Source organism: Suncus etruscus, chromosome 13 (assembly GCF_024139225.1).
Source record: "Suncus etruscus isolate mSunEtr1 chromosome 13, mSunEtr1.pri.cur, whole genome shotgun sequence".
Classification (NCBI taxonomy): Eukaryota; Metazoa; Chordata; class Mammalia; order Eulipotyphla; family Soricidae; genus Suncus; species Suncus etruscus.
In genome coordinates this window covers 62,802,658-62,829,960 of record NC_064860.1, presented here as the reverse complement: position 1 = coordinate 62,829,960, position 27,303 = coordinate 62,802,658, and the positions used below count along the sequence as shown (strand labels likewise).

At 31.8% G+C, this 27,303-nt stretch overlaps 1 protein-coding gene across 1 annotated transcript; it reads right to left on the bottom strand.

Moving 5' to 3' along the window:
- Positions 1-1,317: 1,317 nt before the first annotated feature.
- On the bottom strand, positions 1,318-23,074 carry LIPI (lipase I). The gene is made up of 8 exons (XM_049785504.1): positions 22,769-23,074; positions 20,394-20,502; positions 18,556-18,657; positions 17,809-17,898; positions 15,781-15,948; positions 8,134-8,245; positions 6,054-6,230; positions 1,318-1,396 (listed from the first exon to the last, which is right to left on the bottom strand). The coding sequence occupies exons 1-8, from the start codon at positions 23,072-23,074 to the stop codon at positions 1,318-1,320; spliced, it is 1,143 nt and encodes a 380-aa protein (XP_049641461.1).
- Positions 23,075-27,303: the final 4,229 nt, after the last annotated feature.

Below are 27,303 nucleotides of genomic sequence, written 5' to 3'. Positions count from 1 at the left end.
TTTGGTTTCACTTCTACACAAGGTCAACCTCTTAATACTTGTGTATATGTGTTAGCTGTCATTGATTTTATTTTAATTAAAATAAACAACTACTAATCAAAGTATTAATCAATATTCTTGGGTGATTAAGAGATGAAAAACATGAGTCACTAACTATACAGCAGAAAGCTCGCAATCTTGAGAGGAGAGATACCTTCCCAAAGCTATGTTTGCTGCATCCATCACCAAGTGTCACCATTTTATTAATGGCCTCAACTCACTGCTCCTTTACAATTCTTTTCTGGGAGACCAATCTGACCATACTTCAGGTACAGTGGCATTTGGACTGATCACCATGGCTTTTTGGTGCCAGTATGAGCACCCTTCCCACTTGCATCCTTTTTCTTCCAGGAGGACTGGTAGCTGATAACATGAACCACAAACACTACAATGTCAGTAATAGTGATTTGACTTGCTGGACTTCATTTATTTGATATTTTCTTCCCTATAGAAACACAGAAATTTAACAGAAAATAACAGCTAACAAGAATTTACTAAACCTTCTGTTATTTTATCATTGACCTCATTAGAAATACAGTAATGTTTACAAATGTGTTTGCTACTGTACTTTTCTTTTCTTTTTTAAAATATTACTTCTTATTATTTTTTATTTTTTTCCCTTCTTTTTTAACAACTTTTATCCCACTTAATTGGAAAAATGTATTATGGTCAGTTTTGTCCACTATGTTACGCAATTTCTTTATATAAAGTAAAAAATATTTGTTTATAGGATGTGTTAGGTAAATTAATTACATAAAATACCCAGATTGACTATATATTTTACAAATGCAAAGATTATCAGCTTTTTATTGAAAAAATTTTAAGGCACGACAAAAATAAAATAACTGAACTGAGTAAAAAGATTTATTTATGTTTATAAAATTTATAATTATTTAAGAAACTTCTCTAAATAACACATTTACCAAAAATATACTCTATTTCAACTGTAGAGCTATTATAAAATGGAACACCTTAAAAAGTATTTTTTTTAAATTAGCTTATCTTTTTTCTTAATAATATAACTGTTAAAAATTAAGGGAAATAAGCCATAAGCATTTGATTGAGAAGAAATTGTAAACAGAAATAAACAAAATTTAGAAGATATTCAGAATAATATTGTTTACATTTTATATTTTTCTTTATTTTTATTTTTAAAGATTAAAAAGTAGAAATATTGGTCTACAATAAGTAAAGAACATGAAAAGCAATATCGATTGCATTATTCTCACTTACAATTCCTTGACAAAAACATTAAAAAGAAGAGGCATTTTATATTTTCTATGGTACACATTTAGTTGGACTAAGAAAGATTTCTTCTCTTTCTTTAAGTAAAAAATTGTAGTTGCAAAGTGGAGGTCTGTCAAAAATAAAGAGAAAAATGTATTAGCAAAAGTTTTTTCTCATGAATTCTAAAATTTATTTATAGCAAGGGCAGAAACCTAAAATTGACTTATTTAGTTTTCTCTCATTTATCTAGATAAAAATAAAAATCAACACAATGCTGATGGATAAAGAAAATATGTATCATCTCTCTTAGTTGCTTCATTAGGAATACTTATATTGAAATAGCTGAAATTTGAACTTGATTGTTATTATTGTTTGTACTTTTCCAACTGGCATGAAAGTGTTGAGTTAAATTTCATGGGAAAAGATTTGCAACAATTATTTAATCCTCAAAAATCAAAACTAAACAAAATTTTAAAAATGAGCATAGATTATTTAATGATAGTAAATACTTTAAGTTGAAGAATTCATAACCAATACAAACATACTACCAAAAGAAGAAAAACATTAAATAAATACCTCTAGACAAATGTCAAATTACTTTAAACAAAAATATGCATCTAGCACCAGAGAATTCCACGATGAGCTTATCACATCACTGCATATGGAATGCCACGGTTCAGTCCCTGGCATAGCAAGGAGTTAGCCCCAAGCACAGAGCAAGAGGAACCTCCAAACATTACCATGTTTTGCAGCACAAACACACACACTCAAAAGAATATATTAAAATGTATAAGAATTATAAATGCAGCAGAACATATAACTACTTTAGTGAAGGTATAAGCTTTTCCTAATTATATGTTTTAATAGATTAACTCAAATAGAAATATTTATTGTTGTGAGATGCTCATATTCATTGAATAAAATTTGAATAGTAAGACTCATTTGGAAGCAGATTATAGGACAGATTCCAGACATAACTACAAAAAAGAGACAATAAAACCACAAAGGAGTTAAAATAAATCTACAAAATAATTCAATATATCTGAAACATAGCAAACAAAGAGGAAAATGGGGGAAATGGATGGCACAGGTGGAATAAAGCAAAAAAAAAAAGCAAGATTAGACCCTAATCACATTAATAATTCTATTTAGTCAAAAGACATATTTCTTCAATTACATGTCAGAAATTATCTATACCTATGTTTTAATTTGAGAAATGTAAATTAAAGATACAATGAGACACAGAGGATAGATCAATAGCTAGAGCACATGATTTAACTGCAGGAGACTAAGGTTTAATTACTCTCATCACAGGTCCCCAACACCTACAAGAGTGACATCTGAACACAAAACAGGGAGCAATACAAAGCAATGCCAACTATGGTCCCCAAAACATAAACTTTAACCAAATAGTAAGATTCCAAAGAAATAGCCTACACATTCTTAATATAGTAATGTAAATTAAAAAATAAACAATAATACTTTTTAGGAGGTACAGGAAAGTCATGAAACTCCCATACATTGCTAATAGGAATGCAAAAAATATTGTTACTTTAAAAAATAATCTAGATCCCAAAACAATAGTACACCAGATAGGGCATTTGTCTTGCCTCACTGTGTTAGCTCACTATCACCCTATCAGGTCCCCTGACCACATTCAAGAGTGATTTCTAAGCACAGAGCCAAGAGTGTGCTCTGACAGTGACTTGCCGGCTTGGCTCAGAAACAACAGCATTATAGCAGCTTTTTTTATAATCAACGTAAACACATAATTTGATCTCTACCTCACTTCTAGATTTTTATTCAAAATAATTGAACATTGCATTCATATAATAGCTTGCGTATAATATATATGTCAACTTCATTTATATAAATTAATTTTAATAAATTATAATGCCTTCATCAAGTTAGTGGGTAAACTATAATATATTCATACAATGTAATTAGTAATATTTTACTAATCTAAGCAGCATAATTTTAAACATTGAAGATAAATGTAAGAAGCCATACTTAAAAGGCTTCAGACAATACAATGTACTTATATAATGTTCTGGCCAATGCAAAGTCAGGGACAAAAATTCTAAGGGAGAGGGAGTGTGAACAGATTAAAAACAAAGGTCAGCATAAAACAGATATGTGACAGATGGACATGTTCCATATCTTAATTGTGATGATGAGTACATGTAAAAACTCATAAAACTTTATACCAAAAAAATCAGGGTAGACTCAGAGACTCAGATATCACCTTTTTTTTTTTTTTTTTTTTTACTTTTTCTTCTTTGGTATTGGGCCACATGGTGCTACTCAGTGCTATGTGCTCAGAAATTGTTCCTGGCTTGGAGGACCAGATGGGACACCAGGGATTGAACCCAGGTATTGACTGGGGTCAGTCGCATGCAGAGCAAATGCCCTATCGCTGTGCTACAGTTCCAACCCTGGTAGCACTTTAAAAGTAACGGTTGCCCAACTTTTCTCGACAAATCAACCCACGTATCTGCATGTGCTTCTCAGCTTCTCAACTGGAAGCAATGACCTAGCAGAAATGCCTAGAAGGAGATCTACTTTGCAGTCTTTATTGGTTTATTATAGAGAGATAATTACTTGTTGAGTGCACACACAGTTTAATTGGACCATAAAGCGTCACATTTTTATAACTCACATTCTCAAAATTGTTGCAGTACTAATACTCATTAATTGTGCATTATCTGTATGGACAGGTCTAAATAGGAAAAGCAATTAGAAATGTTACGGCAATTATCTAGGTAATTAAACTGAAAGTACACATTTCACCCAACCATCTGTTAGCATTCCCAACCAACAGGAAATGATAAAACTTTTTCTAAGAAAACATATGTGCATTTCAGTAGTTTTTTTTCTAGATAAAAACAATTGTATCTAAATTTTATAAATTTCATAAATTTTATAGTCTCCTTATATTTTATATAAAAAATAAGGGTTGCAGAGATAAAAAGTACAGTGTGTAGTGTGCCTCCCTCTTATACAGGCCAACCAGGTTCAATCCCAGGTGTCTTATATGGTTATTTAAGCCTAGACAGGAAGCCTAGACAGCCTCAGCATAGAAGAAGCACAGGTAAGTGTGGTCCCAAAGTCAAAATGAAAAGAAAATTAAAATTACACACATGATTTATTAACTGATGAATGACCTATTTTTAACTTTGTTCTTTGTAAAACATGATTATGGATATAGGGAGTCAAAGATAATAATAAATTCATCTGTTTTTTTCCTTTATTTCTCCTTATAATAAGTAACTTTAAAAAGAAAAGGCATAGGGATTGGAGCGCAGAGGTAGGGCATTTGCACATGGTTGACCTAGGACGGACCGTGGTTGGATCCCCCAGCGTCCCTTATGATATCCCAATCCAGGAGCAATTTTTGAGCACATAGCTTGGAGTAACCCCTGAGCATCACTGGGTATGGCCCAACAAAAGAAGAAGAAGAAGGAGGAGGAGGAGGAGGAGGAGGAGGAAGAAGAAGAAAGAAGGAAGAAGAATGGGGCCGGGCGGTGGCGCTAAAGGTAAGGTGCCTGCCTTGCCTGCGCTATCCTTGGATGGACCGCGGTTCGATCCCCCGGTGTCCCATATGGTCCCCCAAGCCAGGAGCAACTTCTGAACGCATAGCCAGGAGTAACCCCTGAGCGTTACCGGGTGTGGCCCAAAAAACAAAAAAAAAAAAAAAAAAAAAAAAAAGAAGGAAGAAGAAGAAGAAGAAAGAAGAAGAAGAAAAGAAGAAGAAAAGGAGGAGGAAGAGGAAGAAGAAGAGGAGGAGGAAGAGGAAGAAGAAGAGGAGGAGGAGGAAGAGGAAGAAGAGAAAGAAGAGGAAGAGGAGGAGGAAGAGAAAGAAGAGGAAGAGGAGGAGGAAGAAGAGAAAGAAGAGGAAGAGGAGGAGGAGGTACGTAGAGACCAAAGACTGACTAGTAAGTACCAGCTCCATCCTATATCAAGGGCTGAGCATCATGTGTGAGGTGGAATATTTGAAAACGATCTTCTTTTGATATTCATTCAATTCAAATAGAACAAGGAAATTGTTCTAAATGTCTGTCCATACAGTATTTATGAGAAATAAACATTGAGGTGGAGAAAAACCAAAGTACCTAAATAAAATAGTAAAACTATGTTGCACTGGGCCTAGAGAGGTAGTAGAGAGGGTAGGATGCTCAACTTTCATGCAGCAAGCCCTGATTCGGCTTCTGACATCCCCTATTGTCCCGTGAGCACCACTAGGACTGATTTCTGAGCACACAGCCAGGAATAAACCCTGAGTTATACCAGGTGTGGCCTGAATACTAAACCAATACAAAACAAAACAAAATTATGTTGCATTATCTGCAAATGATAAAATATATCATGAACTGTAGTTAGAAAGAAAAATGTTTATAATCAAGTTTATAAAGTTACACAGCTCTAAAATATCATAAAATACTAATTCATACAATTCAATTATCTTTTGATTTTTATATTCTTTTCTTTAATTCTTTTTGTTTCAGGGGCATATTTGACAGTGCTGAGGAACTACTTTTGACTATGTGTTTTAGCAACTCTAGCTCTTGAAAAATGACTTTTAACCATATAACATTCTCTTTTATAAAATGGCAAGAGATAATGATGCTAAAATTTCCAATCTAAAATGCTCATCCATTTGTGTATTTTAAGTACATCAAAACAACAAAAGATAGTAAAATAACCTTTATATTCTTCTGTCCAATGTCATCCAAAAACCAAAGCAAAACAAGTATAAAATGTATAAAAATTTAAAAAAAATGTCTTACCTTTCTGGGTACGTAAGGGATTTTAATTTGAGACGATAGATGCTGTATTTACATGTAGTGCATTGTCGATTTGAGCTCTGATTATATTTCAAACCAATGCTTGAAATATTTACAACATCATTTAAAAACTGAGCGAGAATCTTGACTTCTTGAAGTTTATAAAATAATTTGTTTTTCCTAAAATATTAATATCCTCAGCACTTTAAACACATAAAAATTACTTAAGTCAAATATAATTTAAGTTAAATGTAATCCTAAAATGTAGAGAGAAACCAAGTTTATAGGAAAAACAACCAAACAACATACTTGTAAGTTATTGAAAAATTAATTTAAAACAATAAAATATTAAATCACATATGTAAAAATTGGAAAATTTATTTATGTCTTTATTTACACTCTTGAATAACTATCACCAGTTATTAGACTATTAAATTATTTAAATCATACTTCTTTGATCATCTATGCAATTTGATCAAATATTTGTGAATTGAAGTAATTATAAAAGCCTAAGACACAACATAAAAAAGTTAAGCTTGTATTTGATAATTATAAATTATGATGGATTTCTTATTTATATAGAACTATAATAAAGCTTGATAAATTTGATCTTATTTAATTATTTCAATTCATTTTACATGTAACTATTAGCATTATCATCTGATAGATGATGAAACTGAGTAGCATTATCAATAAGAGACTTTCCTAACTCTAGACACCATTAAATGCAAAGTTAAATATTAATTAATACAGCCATGTCATCAATCATTTCTCTACTCCTCATTTTTATCTCATACCAGAGATGTGTCATGTTGAACTATCTGACTCCAAAAGGAACTTAAGAAATAGAAGGGAAAAAAGAATAATGTAAAGAGAAAGAGGACTAACGGGGAAGTATAGGATAGGGAGAGTTAAAGAAAGTGGAGGGGATAGAGAAGAAAGGAAGAAGTGAAATTCAATTTGATAACATCACAAAAATCAAACATTTAATATTCAGACGTAGAATGTTTTCAATAATATTTTCCTATTAACATATGATAAAATAAATGTGCATTATGTATAGCAAGAATAAAGAGGAAGAAAGGAAGGTATTTGTGGAGAAATAGGTAGTGGAATGGTTACAAATTAAATGGGAAATGGGAATATCTTTATATATATTAATTATTTTTACAGTTTTATGTGATACCTTTTTCTTGTGATATTCCCATTTTAATACTGAAATTAAAAAATATACATCACTTAAAATTCTGATTTCAAACTGTCATTTTTTTCATATCAAAAACAGTTTATATCCTCAAACTTAATTAGATGTACTAGCAAAGAATTATTTATAGAAAAACAATAAAGCTATTGGCCAGAATTAGAAAGACAGATTTGTCATGCATATATGTACCATATTTTATACTCCTTCATAAAAAATACAATAATTCAAGAATTGGAATAAAATGCATCAATATTTTAGGACATATGGGAAAAGAAATTGAGATGCAGTTTCTTCGCCATCTGAACCAGTCTGAAAAATAGTTCTAGGAATTTAGAGTGAGCTAATACTTAAACATTTACCTCCCTTTCAAATACTAGTTTGATTTCTCTCTGTACTCTCATAGCATGTTAAGTGTTTCAACATAAAATGTATTACTTATAATTTTAGTCTACTTCAGTATTAATTGTATCCCTGAAAAACATAATACATATTAGATTTACTAACCAAACTGGTTAAGTGAAACATGTATATATGTTTAAATATACATATGTATATACAGCATTGCATGATTTCTAGGAAGTGGAATTTTAGTGGACATTTTTATTTTATTATAATTTTTAAAACATTCAATCCAAGCTTAAAATCACAGTAAATGAGTTTAAAGGCATCTTTTATAAGAGATGAACCTTAATTTAAAGGAAGAACTTGGATTGGAATCAATTTTTGAATCTTTGATGGATTCTATTTCTCTTCTTTGAGTGACCAAAGAATTTATAAAAATGCAAAAACACAAGAATAGCTGGTACTAATTTATTACCAACTTCAACTTATATTCTTAATAACATTCAATTTATGAGAAAAATACTTAATTATACTTACTGATAAAGCCTTGGTTCTTCAATCATTCCATGCTGGTTTAATAATTTAAATGAAATATACCCTTCCTTCATGGTTTGATCCCGAACAATTATACTAAGAACAAAATAATAGGCTACAAAACAAAAATACAGAACCGAATTTATATGTTTCACCTTGCTTTAATACAGATGTAGATATGATTGCATGCATAAAATATTTTAGCTACTCAGTGTAGATATAAACAATAATTACCAAATGCAATACTTTTGTAAACAAGTGACAAATTTTATTTCTTGTAACTTTCTAACTAGTCTTGAAAATATTGAATAAAAATATCTGTTTCAGTCATTGGTAAGGTGAAATAATTTTTAAGTACTAATTATACTGCTAGATCAGTTTTCTTTCAGGTTTTTTTTTCTGAGACAAAATGAGGCTATAACAAACCACTGATCAATATTACATAATCAGTATGTAAAGCTCTTACCGTGATTTTCCTAATAACGTTCTAACAGAAGAAAATATGTGCACATATATAATTACATATGTTGCAATTCAACCCTTGATGGGGCTGGAAGGTAATGGGATGGAGAGGCCTTTCTCCTCCTGCTCAGGCCACTCATCTGCAAACCCCTCCAGCCACAGGGTCTGAGGGTTCAGGACAGAGGCCGGTAGAAAACTCACAGGCAGTCAGGCTTCAGAGATATCAGCTTTATTCAGTAGATAAGGCTGAGAAATCCCTCCCAGAATGACCCCCACTCCCACTCCCCACCTCCGCCTTCCTCAAACCCTTGCTTTTATAGACAAGAATCAGGTACCACCCTAGAGTGGGAGCAGAATACCAAGTAAGGAATAATCCAATATACTATCACCAGAATATAAATGAAGGGTAGTAAGCTTTTGTATTCCTGACTCCGCCTTTAGCCAAAGGCGAAAACCTTATATTCAGGGAGGAGCAGATATTGGGTTACTGATCCTACCCTAATCAATAATTGTGCCCCACTGTAGTGAGTGACCTGGTGATAGTATACTGGATTATTCCTTACTTGGTATTCTATTCCCACCCTAGGGTGGTACCTGATTCTTGTGTATAAAAGCAAGGGTATGAGGAAGAAAGGGGAGGAATTCCTCAGCTTTATCCACTGAAAAAAGCTGATATCTCCTGAAGCCTGACTGCCTGTGAGTTTTCTACCCGCCTCTATCCTGAACCCTCAGACCTGCTGGCTGGAGGGGCTTACAGATTCATAGCCTGGGCTGGAGGAGAAAGCCCTCTCCACCCCATCTCCTTCCAGCCCCATGAAGGGCTGAATTGCAACAACATATACTAAAATTACTTCTTGGCAAGAGTAATATGCCTGACATCATAAGCTCAAATAACATAGTGTGTTTGTTACTGACCTTCATCAAATAAAAATTTAGTAGATATTTCTTACTTTACAGTGACTGACTTCTTTTAGAAATAAAGTAACATCAGCATTCTTCCCCTTCAAAAATGTCACTTCAATTTCTTTTAAGAAATTCCTGGTGATCAGACATCTGGCTTCCAGTTTCCTCTTTGATTCTGGAGACCAGCTCTTGCCAGGTATGGGGTTTGGGGAGACCCCATACCAGAACCTTTCTCCCTAGCCTGGGGAGTGCTGGGAGGCTTGGCAGGCCCCCAGCCATCCTTGTCTTTTTCCCCTGACTCCAGGCCTTCCCTGGGTGCCAGCTAGATGGCCAGAAGTGGGTTCAGGTGGACTCTTCGTGGTCCTCAGGTTCCCCCCTCTCTCCATACTCCAGGGGGGAGGTGCGTGGGGAGGAGAGCAGGCAGACATCTGGCTTCCGGTTTCCTCTTTGATTCTGGAGACAAGCTCTTGCCAGATATAGGGTTTGGGGAAGCCCCATACCAGAGCTTTTCTCCCTAGCCTGGGGAGTGCTGGGAGGCTTGGCAGGCCCCCAGCCATCCTTGTCTTTTTCCCCTGACTCCAGGCCTTTCCTGGGTGCCAGCTAGATGGCCAGAAGTGGGTTCAGGTGGACTCTTAGTGGTCCTCAGGTTCCCCCCTCCCTCCGTACTCCAGAAGGGAGGTGCATGGGGAGGAGGGCGGGAAGACATCTGGCTTCCGATTTCGTCCTTGATTCTGGAGACCAGCCCTTGCCAAGTATAGGGTTTTTCTCCCCTGGACTTTAGTCTCTCCCTGGACACTGATCTAGGTGGACTCTATAGGGGTCAACAGGCTCTTCCCCTATCTCTCCCTACACTAATGGGAATGCACTCTGGGAGGAGGGCAGGCTGTTCTAGCACTGGTTTATATTGGGACAGTTAGTGGAAATTTTTTCTCTTTTTTTTCATATTGATATTATTGTGTACATATATTCTATATATCCATAATATCCATCTTGTATTGGGACCTTGATACTGCCCTACAAAGCTCATTTCTAATATTTTACTGCCTCAGTCCCAACCCTTACTTCCCCCCATGAAGGTACAGCTAATGACATGAAGCTCACAACATAGAATGATAAAGTGCAGTTAGAGAAGTAAATACACTGAAAACTATCATAACAATGTGAATGAATGAGGGAAAAAGAAAGCCTGTCTCGAGTACAGGTGTGGGTGGGGTAGGGAGTGGGTAGATCTGGGAAATTGGTGGTGGGAATCCTGCACTGGTGAAGGGGGGTGTTCTGTACATGACTGTAATCATACAAGTACAATTATATTTGTAATCACGGTGTTTAAATAAAGATAATTTAAAAAAAATTCCTGGTGGTGTTATCTAGTGAAAGGCTACAGAATTAGCAGTCCTCTAGTTACAAATACAGATGACTGACTAGAGTATGAAAAGAGGCTGAAAATTCTAATATAGTTCAGGAATAAGATTAATGATGATATAATGAAACTAAGGTATGTCTGTGGCAGGGGAGACTTTCATATCTCAAGTTGTATCAATAATTATTCATACAGAAAATTCATAGAGAAAACCAACATAAAACAGTAGTCTTAAGTGATGCATTGAACCAATTGGATGTAAACATAAACGTATATTAAAACATTCATCCAAAAATAGATTATATTATCCAAAACTATAAATTATATTATTTCCTATATTATTATATTGAAAAATCTGAAACTGGATTCTGAATTTTTTTTTAAATTAGCAATATGGGGCTGAAAAGATAGGTAGGTCAGTGGTAGGGCATTTGTCTTGCACGCAGCTGATCAGGGACGCACGGTGGTTCGAATCCCGACATGTCATATGGTCCCCCTTGCCTGCCAGGAGCAATTTCTGAGCACAGAGCCAGGAGTAATCCCTGAGTGCCATGGGGTGTGACCCAAAAACAAAACAAACGAAAAATAAATCAGCAATAGCATATGCGATCTTTTAAATTGCACATAAAACAGTTCCAAAAAATCACATTAGAACATAAAAAACAATATATTTTAAATAGTAAATTATGCAAATTAAAGTTTACTTAAAGTTTAATGAATGTCTTGGTGGGAATTCTCACATTTTGTCACTTCTAGTCATGTGCATGCCAGTGTCTTTGCTCCACAAACTAATAGGAAGTAGGATACTAAGTAAACCATCATAAAACAGCCTGCCCAACAACTTTACCAATGAGAAATGCCACACTCAGCCAATAAAAACCATCACCATTCTGAATTCTGTCTCACCTCATAAATGTTGTTCAGAATAGCACCTTCCCAAATGGCTATTATTTGGCATATAATAGAATATATTAAAACCATGCATCTTTTGTTTAAATTCAGAAGATCCATACCAAGCCTCTTTCAAAATAACTGTGGTTTAAAGATAAATAAACCACAAGAGAACTAAACTTTATTACATATAAAGAATAAATAATTTGTCAATGAGAAAATCAAGAAGAAAGATTTTAAAGGAGAAACAAACTACAGATATGAACTACTGGAATCTATGGAATGTATCAAAATTAGTACCTGCTCAAAACTAAGAAGAAAAATATAATTAGACAATGAGTGAAAGATGCTGATACATATTTCACCAAAGGGACATAGAGAAAATATACTTATCTACTTAAATCATATATTCAATGCTACTTATCTACTTCTACACTGAGCAGATTGAGTAGCATTGAATATATGATTTAAGTTAAAATATAATGTGAACATAAAACATAAGGAAATGAATAAAACAAAGCAGTCTTCATTAATGTCAATATCATAGTTACAATATCATATTATTCCACAGTATTGTAAAATTTTAATTTTAAGAGAAACTAAATATGGCATACATAGGATTTGCTTTCTATGCAATGTATATGTGAATTTAAATTTAGCTCAGTAAAAAATCATTTTAAAATTTCTTAGGCCTACTTCTATAAAATGGTACATATATACTTTTAAAGAACTTGATAGCTGAGAGTTGAGTGACTAAACATATTTATAGTAAATGACATAAATATTTTAAATATAAAATCTATTTTAAATATCTCTCCATCAGCAACACAATTCAGCACATTAATTGGAAAGTTCTTTTTCTATAAAATAAAATAGAATTTATTTTAATTCATAAACGACTTTCATTTCTATATCAAAAGATGAATGATTTTTTGTTATATGTTAATCATTTATCATGTATGATCAATAGTTCTAAGATACTCTCTTTGGTCTGTTAAGTGCTTTCTTATTTAACTCCATAAATACCAGGAAAGCTATTATTTACTACTCTTTTTGATTTGTATAGCTTACTTTAAATTTCCAAATAAATATTTATAGTATAGAAATATATCAATAAAATTTGTAGCCTGTAATATGTTAATATAAGCTAAAAATACAAACATTTTAGAGAAAATATCCAAGGAACTTGAGGAAAAGTATCACCAAGAATCATGTTTATTTTACCTTAAAAATAAAATCCTTATTTAAATGTGTATATTAGGCCCCATAAATGTTAACGTTCCTTGAAAGTACCTTACTAAATTTGAGTGGATATCAAGAATAATTTTATAAAACAAATGAGTATATAAAACTATTAATTTATTTATAGTGTCAACTTACTACAAAATGGATTTTTGCCAGTAGTATCCAAAAACACAGTTTTCCTGAGTGATAATTTTTCTGTTTCTTCTATTATAACCTCTTTCCATAATTCAGCCTGATAACCTGAGATTCAAAACATATAATATAAAAAGGATATTTCAGTCAAAGAGCATTCAAAACTTACAACTTACTAAAAGTAAAAGCACTAATGTAGTGAGATAATTATAAAAAACATCATATGATTAAAAACAATATGTAAATTTTATAAGGGCTCTTTTTTAGTTTGCATTTTATTTATCTTTCTGACAACAACAAAACATTTATTTATTTATTTATTTATTTTAGGTGCACAGGTGTTCAGAAGTCTCACCTAGCTCTGTGCTCAAAGTAGTACTCAGAGAACTTTATGTGGTACCAAGATTCAAAGAAGTTTGCAGCTGCAGCTATATCCTAGGCAACCTTTGTATTAGACCTTTGTACTGTCTCTCCAGACCTCTTCAATACTCTTAGGTTCAAGATTCAAAAATAAGGGGGCTGGAGAGATAGCATGGAGGTAAGGTGTTTGCCTTGCATGCAGAACAGTGATTCCAATCCCGGCATCTCATATGGTCCTGCCAGGAGCTATTTCTGAGTGTAGAGCCAGGAGTAATCCCTGAGCGCTCAGAGTTTAGCATATTCATATAGCTATAATTCACAATTACCATATTTGCTATCATTTTATGTAAGAATTTATATTTCATGCTTTTATAAATTCAACTGAATTAACTGATTAAATAAAACTTGAACACAGGGGTTGGAGTGATAGCACAGTGGCAAGGCATTTGCTTTGCACCCGGCTGACCTTTAATCAACCTGGGATGGACCTGATTCAATCCCGCCTGCCAGGAGTAATTTCTGAGCACAGAGCCAGGACTATTCCCTGTGCACTACCAGGTGTGATCCCCCAAACAAAAACTTGAACTGAAAATTTATCTCCATGAGTACCTTCTCCCCGCCAGAGTTAGAGCAAAATATGCTATGTATGCATATTCATTTAATATGTATATCTACATATAAATAATAAATAGATGTTTATGTAGACAGTATTTTGTTTATATTATGTGCATAAAATGCATCATTTAAATATATTTGTGTAGACATAGAACTTGTATTTGTACACACATATAAAAACACAGAAGATGCCTCCTACTTCATGTGTTTTTGTTTCCACAGTCCTATCTCCTAATTTGAGACATATATAATGTAGGAATACTGAATTAAGTACTCAGCTTCCATTTTAGTTCTTATTATACCCTGAAGCAATCCAGATGTTTATGCTTGCATCACAAATTTCTTATGTATCTAGAAAAGTGATTGAATTACAAAAGCAATACTCAGTACAGAGGCTAAAGAAAATGAATCCCATAAAATATATTCAGGGCAAACAAGGAGAAAGCACTAGAGTTAGGGTCAACTGACCCAGGTTTATCTTTGGCTCTGTATCATATCAGATAATTCACAACAAGGATTATTCCTAAAGGCCCCCCCTACTTCAGTAGATCTCTTCATCCCTGAATGTGGCCCTGGTGATTTTCAAGCATCTTCAAAGCCCTAGCTAGCATTAAACCATTCTCATCTGAGTGGTCAAAAGGCCTCTTGAGCACACTACAGATTTTATCCTAATCTAACCCCGCCTCAAAAATAAGTCTTGTAAGCAGAAGGGATTTTATGATACAATGAAGCTAAAGCCTACATAGTGCATAGCCTATACCAGTAATTTATATGTATATTACCTTACGCCTACTCATTGACTTGCTCTTCAAGTCTGCAATCTCTCTTGAACATGTATATTGCTTATTTGTCTTATTTGCTTGTTTACCTATTTGCTTTTATAGTCAAGTAAGTTTCATTCAGGAAAACACACACACAAGCCTACACTTATAAAATAAACTAAGTAAAATAAAACCTTCTAAGATGTTATCTCTTGATGCCTTTGTAGTTGCTCCCCCATTATACTGAGTACTTAGGCTTTAAACATATTTCTTGTCCACTCCTGTCATGCTATTTCTCATATGCCTCCATGTTCAAGGTTGGTGTGTAGGTTTCTCACTCTAAAGAGCCTCTGAGATGCTTTTTAGTGTTAACTTTCAATTTTTCAGTGAATTTTTTTTTGCTCTATAAGTTCCTACTGGCAACCTAATTATCAAAAGCTACAAAATTTAACTGCTCTTACCAAGTTTTATCAAGTTAGCTGTAAAGCATAAATGATTCAGTTCTACTTGTTACCAACAAATGAAAAAAATATAGTTCACATTTTTTCCTGAAAATATCATTAAAATTTTTCAGTGCCACTAAGAGTGCATCTGTCTCTTGCTCTACATGGATATGGCTGAGATAATTTTGTATATTGGAAATAGTGATAACCTTGAGACTTCCAAATTTTCTCACTATACTGTGCATAGAAAGGCACTCTATTAATTTTCTGCTCACTAAACGTTATGAAAATATTTTATAGGATTTGTACTATTTTCTTTGGTGCTTCCAGAAATAATTTTTCTATAAAATTCAACATATTATAAGTAAATATGAATACTTACAAAGAAGAAAAGACCATTTTAGACGGACATTTTCCTAAAAATATTAACATTTATGTTATTCATTTTAACGAAGAATTAAAACAAATATTTTCTTACCGAGTCTAGGACATGATTTTTCCTTAAAGCCATCACAGTCCATGCAAGAACCAACCTTGTAATCTTTGTATGAAGGACAGGGAAAGGAAATAAAATTGCAGTTTGTTTCCAAAGCTGCCATGAACAAGTAAACTGCTCTTTGGTGATCACATTTGATAAATTCAAATCCTTAAAAGTTAAAGATCAAACAATAACTATAGATATATTAAATCATTTAAGTAAATTAAAGAACAATTAAATATTAAGATCTACCAGTATCATGAAGCATATGAATAACAAAGTATTCACTATAATATTGTTTTATTTCAAGCAATTAAATGAATGGCACTATGAAGAACTTATTTTAGTATGTTGTCCACATGAAAATACAATTACATTTTTCTAATAAAGCTAATAAGTTTGATTTAAATTATTAAAAAATACTAGATCTGGGGCCGGCAAGGTGGCGCTAGAGGTAAGGTGTCTGCCTTGCAAGCGCTACCCAAGGAAAGGACCACGGTTCAATCCCCCGGCGTCCCATATGGTCCCCCCAAGCCAGGGGCAATTTCTGAGCACGTAGCCAGGAGTAACCCCTGAGCATCTAATGGATGTGGCCCAAAAAACCAAAAAAAAAAAAATATTACTAGATCTATAAAATTATACATAATTTTTTATTCTATTTCCATACTGCTAACATTTCTATCCAATACTGGAAATGATCTTTCCAAAAGATCCATTTTCAAAATTGTCTTTTCTATTTTATTGCTATTAAAATGTGATCAATAGAAATCTTATAACAATGGGACAATATAGTAGAGTAAATGTGACAGCAGTGGAGAAAAGCAGGCACTCTGGTGGAAGATATGGTGCCGGAATATTTTATACATTAAACCCTACCATTAATAATATAGTAAATAAAAGTGTTTAAGTCAAATTAATTAAAATAATTTTAAAAGAAAATAATTTAATCTTAATCTCCTCCTCATAACTACCTTTCCAGTCCAAGAATTGTCTAGAATTTAAACTTATAACATAGGAATATCAGAACAGGATTTAATACTTTCACTTTACATTAAGCAATGAGAATTTTTACATATGTTCCACAAGTTTTCCATACAACATAGGTAGACATATCTATAATACTAGATATATTCTTAAATGATAAATTCACAACCAAATAAAAATTATATTTCTTTAATATTAAAAGTTTAAATTTAATATTAAAATTTAACTTAGAATACTAAGAGTGTCAAAATTTAATGTAACAATAAATATTTACAAAGCAAAAAACACAAAAGCATTATCACATTCCTTCTTTTACCAAATACTGAGATATTTTTTCATTGAATTAAAATTGTACAGCAGTAGTAGCCATAGTAACTGTTACATATTACTTAATTAGTTATCGTGCTAGGTTTCAAATTACTTCTTGTCATTCTGAAACGAGTCAAATTCAATTTCTTTAACCATATATTTAACCATATATGCACAGACAAAGCATGTATGAATGTTTATAATTTTGTGTAATATTTTATTGATGATAATGATGAAATTCTAAAATCAATGTATGTTATATGATAATTAAGCTACATCTACTTCTTTGGTAGCATACGTTCTCTTAATACAAAAAAAGGTTAAATTAAAAACTGTTGAATTTTCCAATGGATTAGGTTTCAACCAAAAGAAATAACTACGAACACTCCTAAACTGAGAAATATCAAATTTAGCTTTCTTTTTTTTTAGAGTTGCTTTATTAGATGTGAGCAGCCATAAGTATATCACATATTGTATACATATATATATATATGAATTTATACAAGTTGTGAGAATATTAGAGCATGAACACGAGATCATCTGGGATCAAATCTAGGCATTGACACCTATAAGTCATTTGCTATACATATTTAGCTTTCTTATACCATAATACTCCTGAATCCAGAGCAATGATGCTTAAAATACTGCTCACAGGTTAATAGGAAAACCTGATATATTTATTTGTATTTCTTACTTGGAATAATATGAAATTTATTCAAAACTACTCTGGAATACCTGAAAGAATTGATTTTGGACAGCCAGGTTGCTTTCTTCCTCCATTTGGGTAAAAATCGATATGTCCCAATGGTTCATTAATACCTAAACCTGTAAAATAAAAGCAACCAATAATAATAAATTGAAGATAATCATCAGGTCAGCAATATTTGTAGTAAACTATAAAATCTATTAAAATTAAATCTTAAAATTTAAATTTAAATAAATGTTTTAAATTAGATATTCTTTAAAGGAAAAGGCCTGCCAGGAGGTGCTTAGGTAGAAGAGTTGCCCCTATTAGCAATTTTCAGTGAATTAGGCCTATAGTTCAATGTCCAGGCCAATGAATGCTGCTTCAGGCCTTGTAGTATAGAATTTACCTGATGCTGTAGTATTTAGAGATTCCAGGGTTGAACCACTGATGCTCGTGGACCATGTGGTGTGAGAGTCAAACCTGAATTGACTACATGCAAGGCAGGTGTGTGCCTTTACACAATCTCTATGGCCCCAGAACTAATTTTTAATCAACTTTCAAACTTTAGGATAACTTGATATCATCATATAATTAAAAGAGAAAGATTGAAGAGAAAGAGTATAATTTGGTCCTACAAGAAATCAATAACTCCAAAAGCACTCTTAGTAGGAAATTAGTCATGTAAATGTGGACATCAACTTTATGTATTAGTATCTATTCTCTGTGTTCTCCATTCCACCATGCCTATTTTTCCTTTTTCATTGTCAATTAACCATTACATTCTGTATTGTTACCATTGGCATTAGAATGGATGACATCCACAAACTTTGCATCAGTGTAATCTAATCTGTCATTTGATGGTTTTCCAGCAAATTTGGGCCCAGCAGGGTCAAGGCCTGAAATATAGAAAAAAATATCAATCAAGACCTCTGCCATTTTTATTAGGTCATATATTTGCAATATTACTGCACTATATATATAATAAGCCTATGAAAAGTTTTAAACATAAACCTGTCTCATTCCATCTGTAAAAATAAATTAAATTGAATAATTAAAAAATTATCTGGAAGGGATAGGGAGAAAAAAAATATCTCCTAAGTGTCATCTGAATAAACCTCTCCTAAATTGAAAATATTGTAAGTTAAAAATTAATTTAACACACCAAACCTACTTTAAGTATGCTTAGAACACTCACATCTGAATGAATGAACAAAAATTATTTAACTCAGCCTATTTTGTAATAAACCAAAGAATATTCATATCATTGACTAAGGAACTAAATGCGACATCAGGATAACTGTATTCTGCAGAATTGCAAGGAAGGGCAAAATCCAACGTACAATATCTACTAAATGTGTATGTATTTCTTACAATTATAATGTTGAAATCATGAATTGAAACATTCTACATTAGTGACCATCTGTATAGAAGCAACACATTACCAATCCAGTTTAGAAATGATCTTGTATTAAGCTATGGTAAAGATATCTAAACAAAATAGTATAGTATTTGAGCATTTTTACTTATGAAGAAATGAAAAGTAAACTAGTAAAAAACTTTCAATCTAATAAAAATTCATGACTATTAATCCTACAGGGGAAAATGAGTAATCTTGATACTGTTTTAAACTATGCCTCCTTAGTTCTTCTTTAATCTATTCACAGGTAAGTGTAAAATTATGTTTAGATCTCAAAGGCAATTTGAGCTGTGAAATAAAGCTTATTTATCAAACTCTCATTTCTCACAATTGTTTTTTGTACACACATATAAATAAAAAAAATTTTTTTTTGGTTTTTCGGACCATACCTGTTTGATGCTCAGGGGTTACTTCTGGCTAAGTGCTCAGAAATTGCCCCTGGCTTGGGGGGGCCATATGGGATGCCGGGGGATCGAACTAAGGTCGTGATCTTTCTTTGGCTAGTGCTTGGAAGACAGACACCTTACCTCTAGCGCCACCTCGCCGGCCCCATAAATAAAATATTTTAAAAGTACCAAAGAGTATTACTATTATTTCTGTTACAATTGAAATTCTAAATAAAATTATAGTCTCATTACTATCAGAATAGTGTCAATAAAAGAAGATTGTGATAAAATAAATAAAAATCAATGCTTTGAAACATCTTTAAAATGGAAGAAACAACCATATATAAAAGTAAAATAGCACATCTTGAGCTCCTCACTTATCCCTAGTTTATTTAATTCATTTGGCTGAAGAAGAAAACTTCTCATATAAAACCACCACAGAAAGGCTTGCTGGCCTTTTAAACCTCGAGGATTTCTTGGCATATGTGACCATTCAAATTCACTAATGTGTAAGTAAACACAATTTCAAACTGAGTGTGGAGCTAGAAAAAGAATGGTCTTTCTGTGCTAGAGACTTTTCTATAAATACTGACTCATCTCTTACAACCTACTCTGTTTAAAACTAAACCAAATGTCAAAGTCTAACTCACTATAACAAAACACTTGCATTTTGAGTATTGAAATGTTACATGTTAAATACTATACTTCACATGTAATATAAAAAGTAGTCGTGCATATATTCTATTATTTATTACTATGCCTTTCAAATAAAAGAGGAAGAAGTAACATTTCAAGTGTCCCAAAAGTAATTTGTGAGGAAATATTTTACCTGTTATTCTTCCAAGTTGACCTTGAAATATCTTTCCAACAAATCCACTAATATGAGCCCCTAAGCTCACACCTATAAAATGAAAAGTTTCAAGAGATGCTCCATGCTTCTGAAATTAAAAATACAATGTTTTATGTTTTAATTTTATAAGGTAACAAACAATTCCCTATACATCAATATTTTATTTAATTTCATTTTTATCTTAATTATTTATTTATTTAGGTTTGGAGCCACACCTAGTGTGGGCTAGTCAGGGCTTACTCCTGACTGTACTCTGGGACCACTATTGAGTCTGCTAATTGGAGAGCAAGTATTCAGTCATCCCAGTTGAGTTCTAAATACCTCTTAGGGTATTTTTATGAGGTATGAAAGATGGATAGAATCCAAGTCAACTATATGAAACAATATTTCTTTACACCACACTGTCTGGCTTCATAGTGATACATTCCGAACTTTAGAAAATGTGGAACATTTACTACTAATAAAAAAATTGTAGATTTGAGAGAAGGGTGGAAGATAGCTCAAATGAATCGAGTATATGCCCCTGAATGCTTGAGATCTGGGATGCAACTTGGATCCCTGGTTCTATACAATCCCTACAGCATCACTGGATGTGACCCTGGATCGCCCTGAACTCTGATGAGTACGGCCCCAGATTTCCTGCAACCTAAACAGCAGAATATAATCATGTCTAATTAGTGAGAGAACTTGCCCAGTTGGCGGAATCTCAGCCTTAAGCTTATGAGCAATACATGGGAGATCCCCCAAAAAACAAAGGAAGAAAGAATCTACATTCAGATTTTGGAAACACAAGCTAATCGTTTCCAAATTTCTCACAGCAACTCAAAGAGGTGATTTCTTGTTTTATTTTTTTAAATCATTATTAAGAAGTTTCTGCAAGCAAAAATAAAACTAATGAAAATTCCAAAACCTTTATAGATATATCTCACCTTCATATTTCCTGCTCTTAGAAGAGCATTTATTAATTAGAGAAATATCCACTTGCATAAACTTACAATATATAGAGACTATCAATAAGACCATAAAATTCATTGCCAACTCTTTCTCTAAGACTGATGATTTGGATATGTACAACTATGAAAATGTGAACATAAAAACTAGACCTGATTTTATTCAATGATAGTTCTTTGATTTGTATAAGTTACAAATTATTTTAATACTTAAATAAATACTAAGATAATATAAGCTTTATTGCCTAAAATCTATAGCTGTAAAAATAAAGCAGAAAAACATTAAAAAGATTGTTTACACAAGTGATAAAAGATAGATTTAGACCCTGAACCTTTGGGTCTGACTTGTAACCAGTCTATTTAACTATATTTTAGAAATGTTTTGCTTATTGAGTTTCAGCTAAAGCTTAAAAGTTTAGCCAACACAACTCAAAAGATTTTCAAGCACAAGAATGACTCAAACCAGGTAGCATCATCATTCTTTCTTCAGAAATGCCTGTAACCACTAACTAACGCTCTTAAACAACCTGGATTTCTATATGACTAGTCTTAGTTACCAGCAGCACCACCCTCACACTCACCACAAAATTAAGCATACAGATGACCTAGAACTAGCTTTTAACTTAATTGACACACAAAAATCACGACCTAATAGTTAAAGAAACCTGAATGAACCTAAACATGCCTCAAGATTAATTGGCATATGCCCCCTTTACAGGTTTCCCCTCACTTTTGTCAATTTACAATTGATTAACTGTAAACATTTTAGACACAACATAGAAAATATAGTAAAGGATCCAATCACTAAACAGTTTATATTATTTCTCTTCATAATCACTACTTTCTACTGAAGTTAATAAGTGTAGTATAAAATCGTTTATTACTTTGAAATAATAAGACTGGGACAGGAGCATTAGTACAGCGGGTAAAACATTTACCTTGCACATGCCCAACCTGGGTTCAATCCAGGGCACTTCATATGGTCCCCTGATCCCCACAATGAGTGATCCATGAGTGCAGAACAAAAATAAGCCTAAACACACAACTGAATGTGGTACAAAAAAGGGGAACGTTGGTGGCAGGAAAGTTATACTGGTGGAGGATGGTGTACATTCGATGACTGAAACCCAACTATGAACGTTTTTGTAACCATGATGCTTAAATATAAAAGGAACTTTTTAATTATTACTATATAAAGATAAAATACAATAACTAAAGCTTTAGGTATTTTTTCAATAAAATAGACCATGTACAGATATAAAATGAGTCATTAAAATGAAGAAAAGATATCTGCATCTTTAGTCAAGCAGAACCATCAAAGCAATAATTTTTAATGGTTATGAAGTAATAGATGGTATTACACAGAACATCACATATTTATCACACGTAAAGTTCCAGACTTACCAAAAGATTGTGAATGCACTCTCCCAAACCCACAGCAACTTTCCTGGTATTTTTAACTGCTCTATTGTAAAAGAAAGTGGTAGCACCCCTATTCCAGTCTACAACAATTACATTAATGTCATCTTGATTCAATAAAATCCTTAGAAAGTTGTTAAGCCATGCAGGAGTGGAGCCCAAGGGTCTGTATCCATGAATAATCCAGACTGTCTTCTTATTTATATTGAAATTAAGGTTAAGTGACTTATTCTGCTGAAATAGGGGTTCAGCACAGTTTATATTGTTCCTTGTATACATCATCAAAAACATCTCTGTTTGGGGAATGAACAAATCTTTAAAGGAATCCTTTATACTTAACTGAGAGAATTTAAGGCATGTTTTCTTATTACCTAAATTACCTGAAACAAAAAAAAGTCCATCAATTGAATATTGGGACAATATTTGATACAATTCCTTCAGTATTTTCTAATATCAGAATTACCATAAGAAGAAAATTATTTCATTACCTAACTCAGCATAATATAGAACAACAATGTTTAAAGCATTTCAGTGAATATGTGAAAATATTCTTAGAACAAAATTCATAAGGAATGAAGTAAACATTATATTTTTCTGTAAAAAAAGCAATGGTGTCACTGAACTCATCATACAGTTAACAAAGTATTTTATATACCTGTAAACCAACAAAATTAAGTCAATAAATTATAAAATTTAACAGATACTTTGCAGGGGAATACATAGGCATGGACAATATATATTTCATAAAACCTATGATGACATAAATTTATGTTAAAATAATAAATCATTTTCTTTCTATCAAACTGAACAAAACAGAAAATATTTTAACCTATATTATTTAAATATTTAATAATATTTTATACACATGAATACTGAGAACATGAGTTAATGTAAGACACCTTTTAACCTTTATATTTGTATATCTACACAAATAAAATCACTATACATAATCTTTAACACATTAAATATTTCTGATTTCACTTCAATATCCTCATTATTCTAGTTAATATGAATCAAAAATGAATATATATACACATTAATTTGAATTTCTATTTTATTTTAATAAACTTTTTAATCTGTCTAATCATTTGCATAAGGTTTATTTTTTAAAGCTATATAGAGGCATGCAAAAATTTTTAGATGGAAGTATATGAGATTTCCTTTAAGATGAATGATTCAGAATTCTTACTGAAGAATTTTATCCTAGTTTGAATACTTTGAATACAACAAACTTATATCAAGCAATAATAATTTTTAAAAAAGAAAATGCATAGAATTTTCAAGGGTTAAGAGTATTTTGGGAAAGTACCAAATCCTTTACTTTCTTTATTTTCTATTTCCTATGGTTAATATCTAAAAGTTCTGCTATTATAATTTAATCAGTGAAAACAGGAACATACCTAATAAATAGATCCAATTTTACTTTATTTAAAATTTAGGGTACTGCTTAACTACAAAACATTAATCGCATAAAATTTTCCAGATAAATTTGTTATATAAAATATGATATTAACTAGATATATATTATATATCACAAAGCTTAAGGGATCTAAAACTAAATTGATCTAACTTTAAAATTAAAATGACTAAATAAATAAAATAAAATAAAATATAAAATAATTTTTATTTTACAAGATAAAATAAATAATAAGTAATATAATAATAAATAAAAAATAAAATAGATAAAATAAAATTTTATATATAAAATATAAAATAAAATACTACTAAATAAAATAACTAAGAAATTTCAAATGAATAAATGTAAATAATAAACTATTTACACACTGATTTGAATTTAAAACTCCAACTAATCAAAATATTTGATTAGCTCAAATATCCAATTCAAAAGAATTCAAAATTCTAATCTCTACATGCTATGTTAATATATTAGTCGTGCAATCAAGAAGATTCTAATCTTTTTAGAAACAATTGACTGTAAATTTTTTAATTATTGCATTTCTTATTATCTTGAAGTAAACCAACAAATAAGAATAAATTTCTACATTATTACAATATCCAGTTTAATTTTTCTTTATGCTTTGGCAAAATAAAAAAGTTGTAAGTTTACTTTTATTAAAATAAATAAATAACTTTGCTTAAAATTTCCTTATATAAACCTGTTATTTGAAAACCTTATGAAAGTCTAAAGATATTTTAAATTAAATAATAAGAATATTTTAAAATATTGATTTAATTTCTTTATTCTTGAATTATTCTTATTTAATATTCTTTATATTGTTACACCTACTAATATGTAAAACAATGACAGGAATATTCCATACAAATATATACACAAATATTCAATTAAATAAACTATATTAAAATAATCCAATCTAACAGTTTCATATCCATAGTATATTTTATGCCATAATGTCATAACTTCTATATTCCAAAATACAGACCAGATTGATTGATTTATATTTAACTTTTAACTAATTCAAATTATTATTAAGTATCTTACCAGATCTTGCAAGGCACACCAAACAGAGAAAAATATATATTCTCATTTGCAATATATTTAAACTAAAAGAAGTGTTCAGATTCACCACAAAAGAAATTCTGGAATTCATTAAGGTTTCTCTTTGGTAAGATTGTCACAGTCTGGTAGGTTTTAATGTAAAAGGTTTCTGACCTTTTGCTCCTCCCTGTTTGTTGAAAATGGTTATTTTCTTCTTTTAGTTTGTGGTTATGAGAAGGATTTTTAAATCAGGACTCTAAATAGTCACAAACGTTCAGCTACACCGCTTGAATTTAAGGCAAAGAAGAGCCTAATTATATACTTTTTTTATTCCTCTTAACCAAGGAATTTCAGAAGTGGTCAAGAGAAATGTAATATTAGAAAATGCTAGAAATGGAATCAGAAAGAGTTGTGGTTTATGTTCATTTTGATGATTAAAAACTATGATCTTTTTATACAACATCAAATCAATGATGAAATCTGTATCCATCAATGTGTAAAATATGGCCTTTTCATGTTTATGTTCTTTTGCAACCCAATCCAATGCCTATTTCTAACTTAAAATTCTAGCTTGTCTCTTACAAGCCACAATTTAAAACTTAAAATATATTTTTGTTTTATGGTGACAAATTTTAATGTTTATGTTTTCTTATCACATGTTTCTTTAGTTATTCCTTGATTTTCCTCCCTAAAATGAATGTGAGTAGTCAAGAAAAATAAAGAATTCTTCTAATTTTGAGTTCAAAATTAATACTTTTTGCAAATTAAGGTCTGTAAATTTTAAAGATATTTTTATAGAAAGAATTTCACTTTTCATATCATACATAGTCTATGGCTAAGAAGATATTTCAGAGAATCTATACAAAAATTAGTTATTCTTTTCAAATGATCACAACTAACTGCTGATGAAACCCCATAGTTTAATCTCTGAAACTTTTGTTATAATTTATTTGTTGAGCAATGATAAGGAATGTTCTATAGGAAGGTTTATTTCCCCAAGCAAACACTTTATCTCAAATGCAAGAGTCATATTAGAATGTTACATCAAAACAAAAACAAGAAACACATCTTTAATTTGAATGCAAGTTTGATAAGCTGTGTGGCAAACTGTCTCAACAAATTTTGCAAAGATGTGGTTTATTTATGTTTTGTTAGAGATGCAATTGTTTAAATAATAGGAAAACCTAGATTATTTGGTGATCTTTAACAGAATAATTGTAGTCCAGCTGAAACCTCTGTTTCCATTTTCAAAGGCCTCTTAAAAATCACTTCTAAGGTAAATAGACCTAAATTTTACTATTCTTTTTTTTTGTTTGTTTTTTGTTTTTTAATTTTTTTATTTAAACAACTTTATTACATACATGATTGTGTTTGGGTTTCAGTCATGTAAAGAACACCACCCATCACCAGTGCAACATTCCCATCACCAATGTCCCAAATCTCCCTTCTCCCCACCCAACCCCCACCTGTACTCTAGACAGGCTTTCTATTTCCTTCGTACATTCTCATTTATCTACTTTCATGCACTAACATGCATAGATTCTTCCCAAATAATTCTATAAAGAATATTCTACTTTCTAATTAGCCAAAGAACTTCTGTAATGCAATTCAGATGTCAAATTATCTTTGCAGGCATTTTATTTAAAATATTGAATTGAACCCTCTTCTGTATGTGAGGCTATAAAAGAAACATTGTGAGGAATTGACAAATTATCAACATTACTGCAACTGGAGTTTTTGTCTTTATAACTGAGTTGGCATGGAAAGGGAAAATGGGAGGAGTTCTAGAGACCCTCGTGGACGGAAACAGTTGCTCCGGTGACTATGGTGTTGGAATGGCCTATACATGCAAAGTATAATCATAAATCTAGGTAGCTCAATAAAAAAATGCTAAAAAAATATTAATCTAAAATAAAGAATATAATGAGTACATCTACGTCCAGAGAGAATAGACAAACGCAGATATTTGCCTATTATTCAGCCTACCAAGTCTTAGCTCTAATCCCAGAGAACAGAGCTATAAGTAAACTCTTAGCACATAGCAAAGTATTGCCCCACCCCA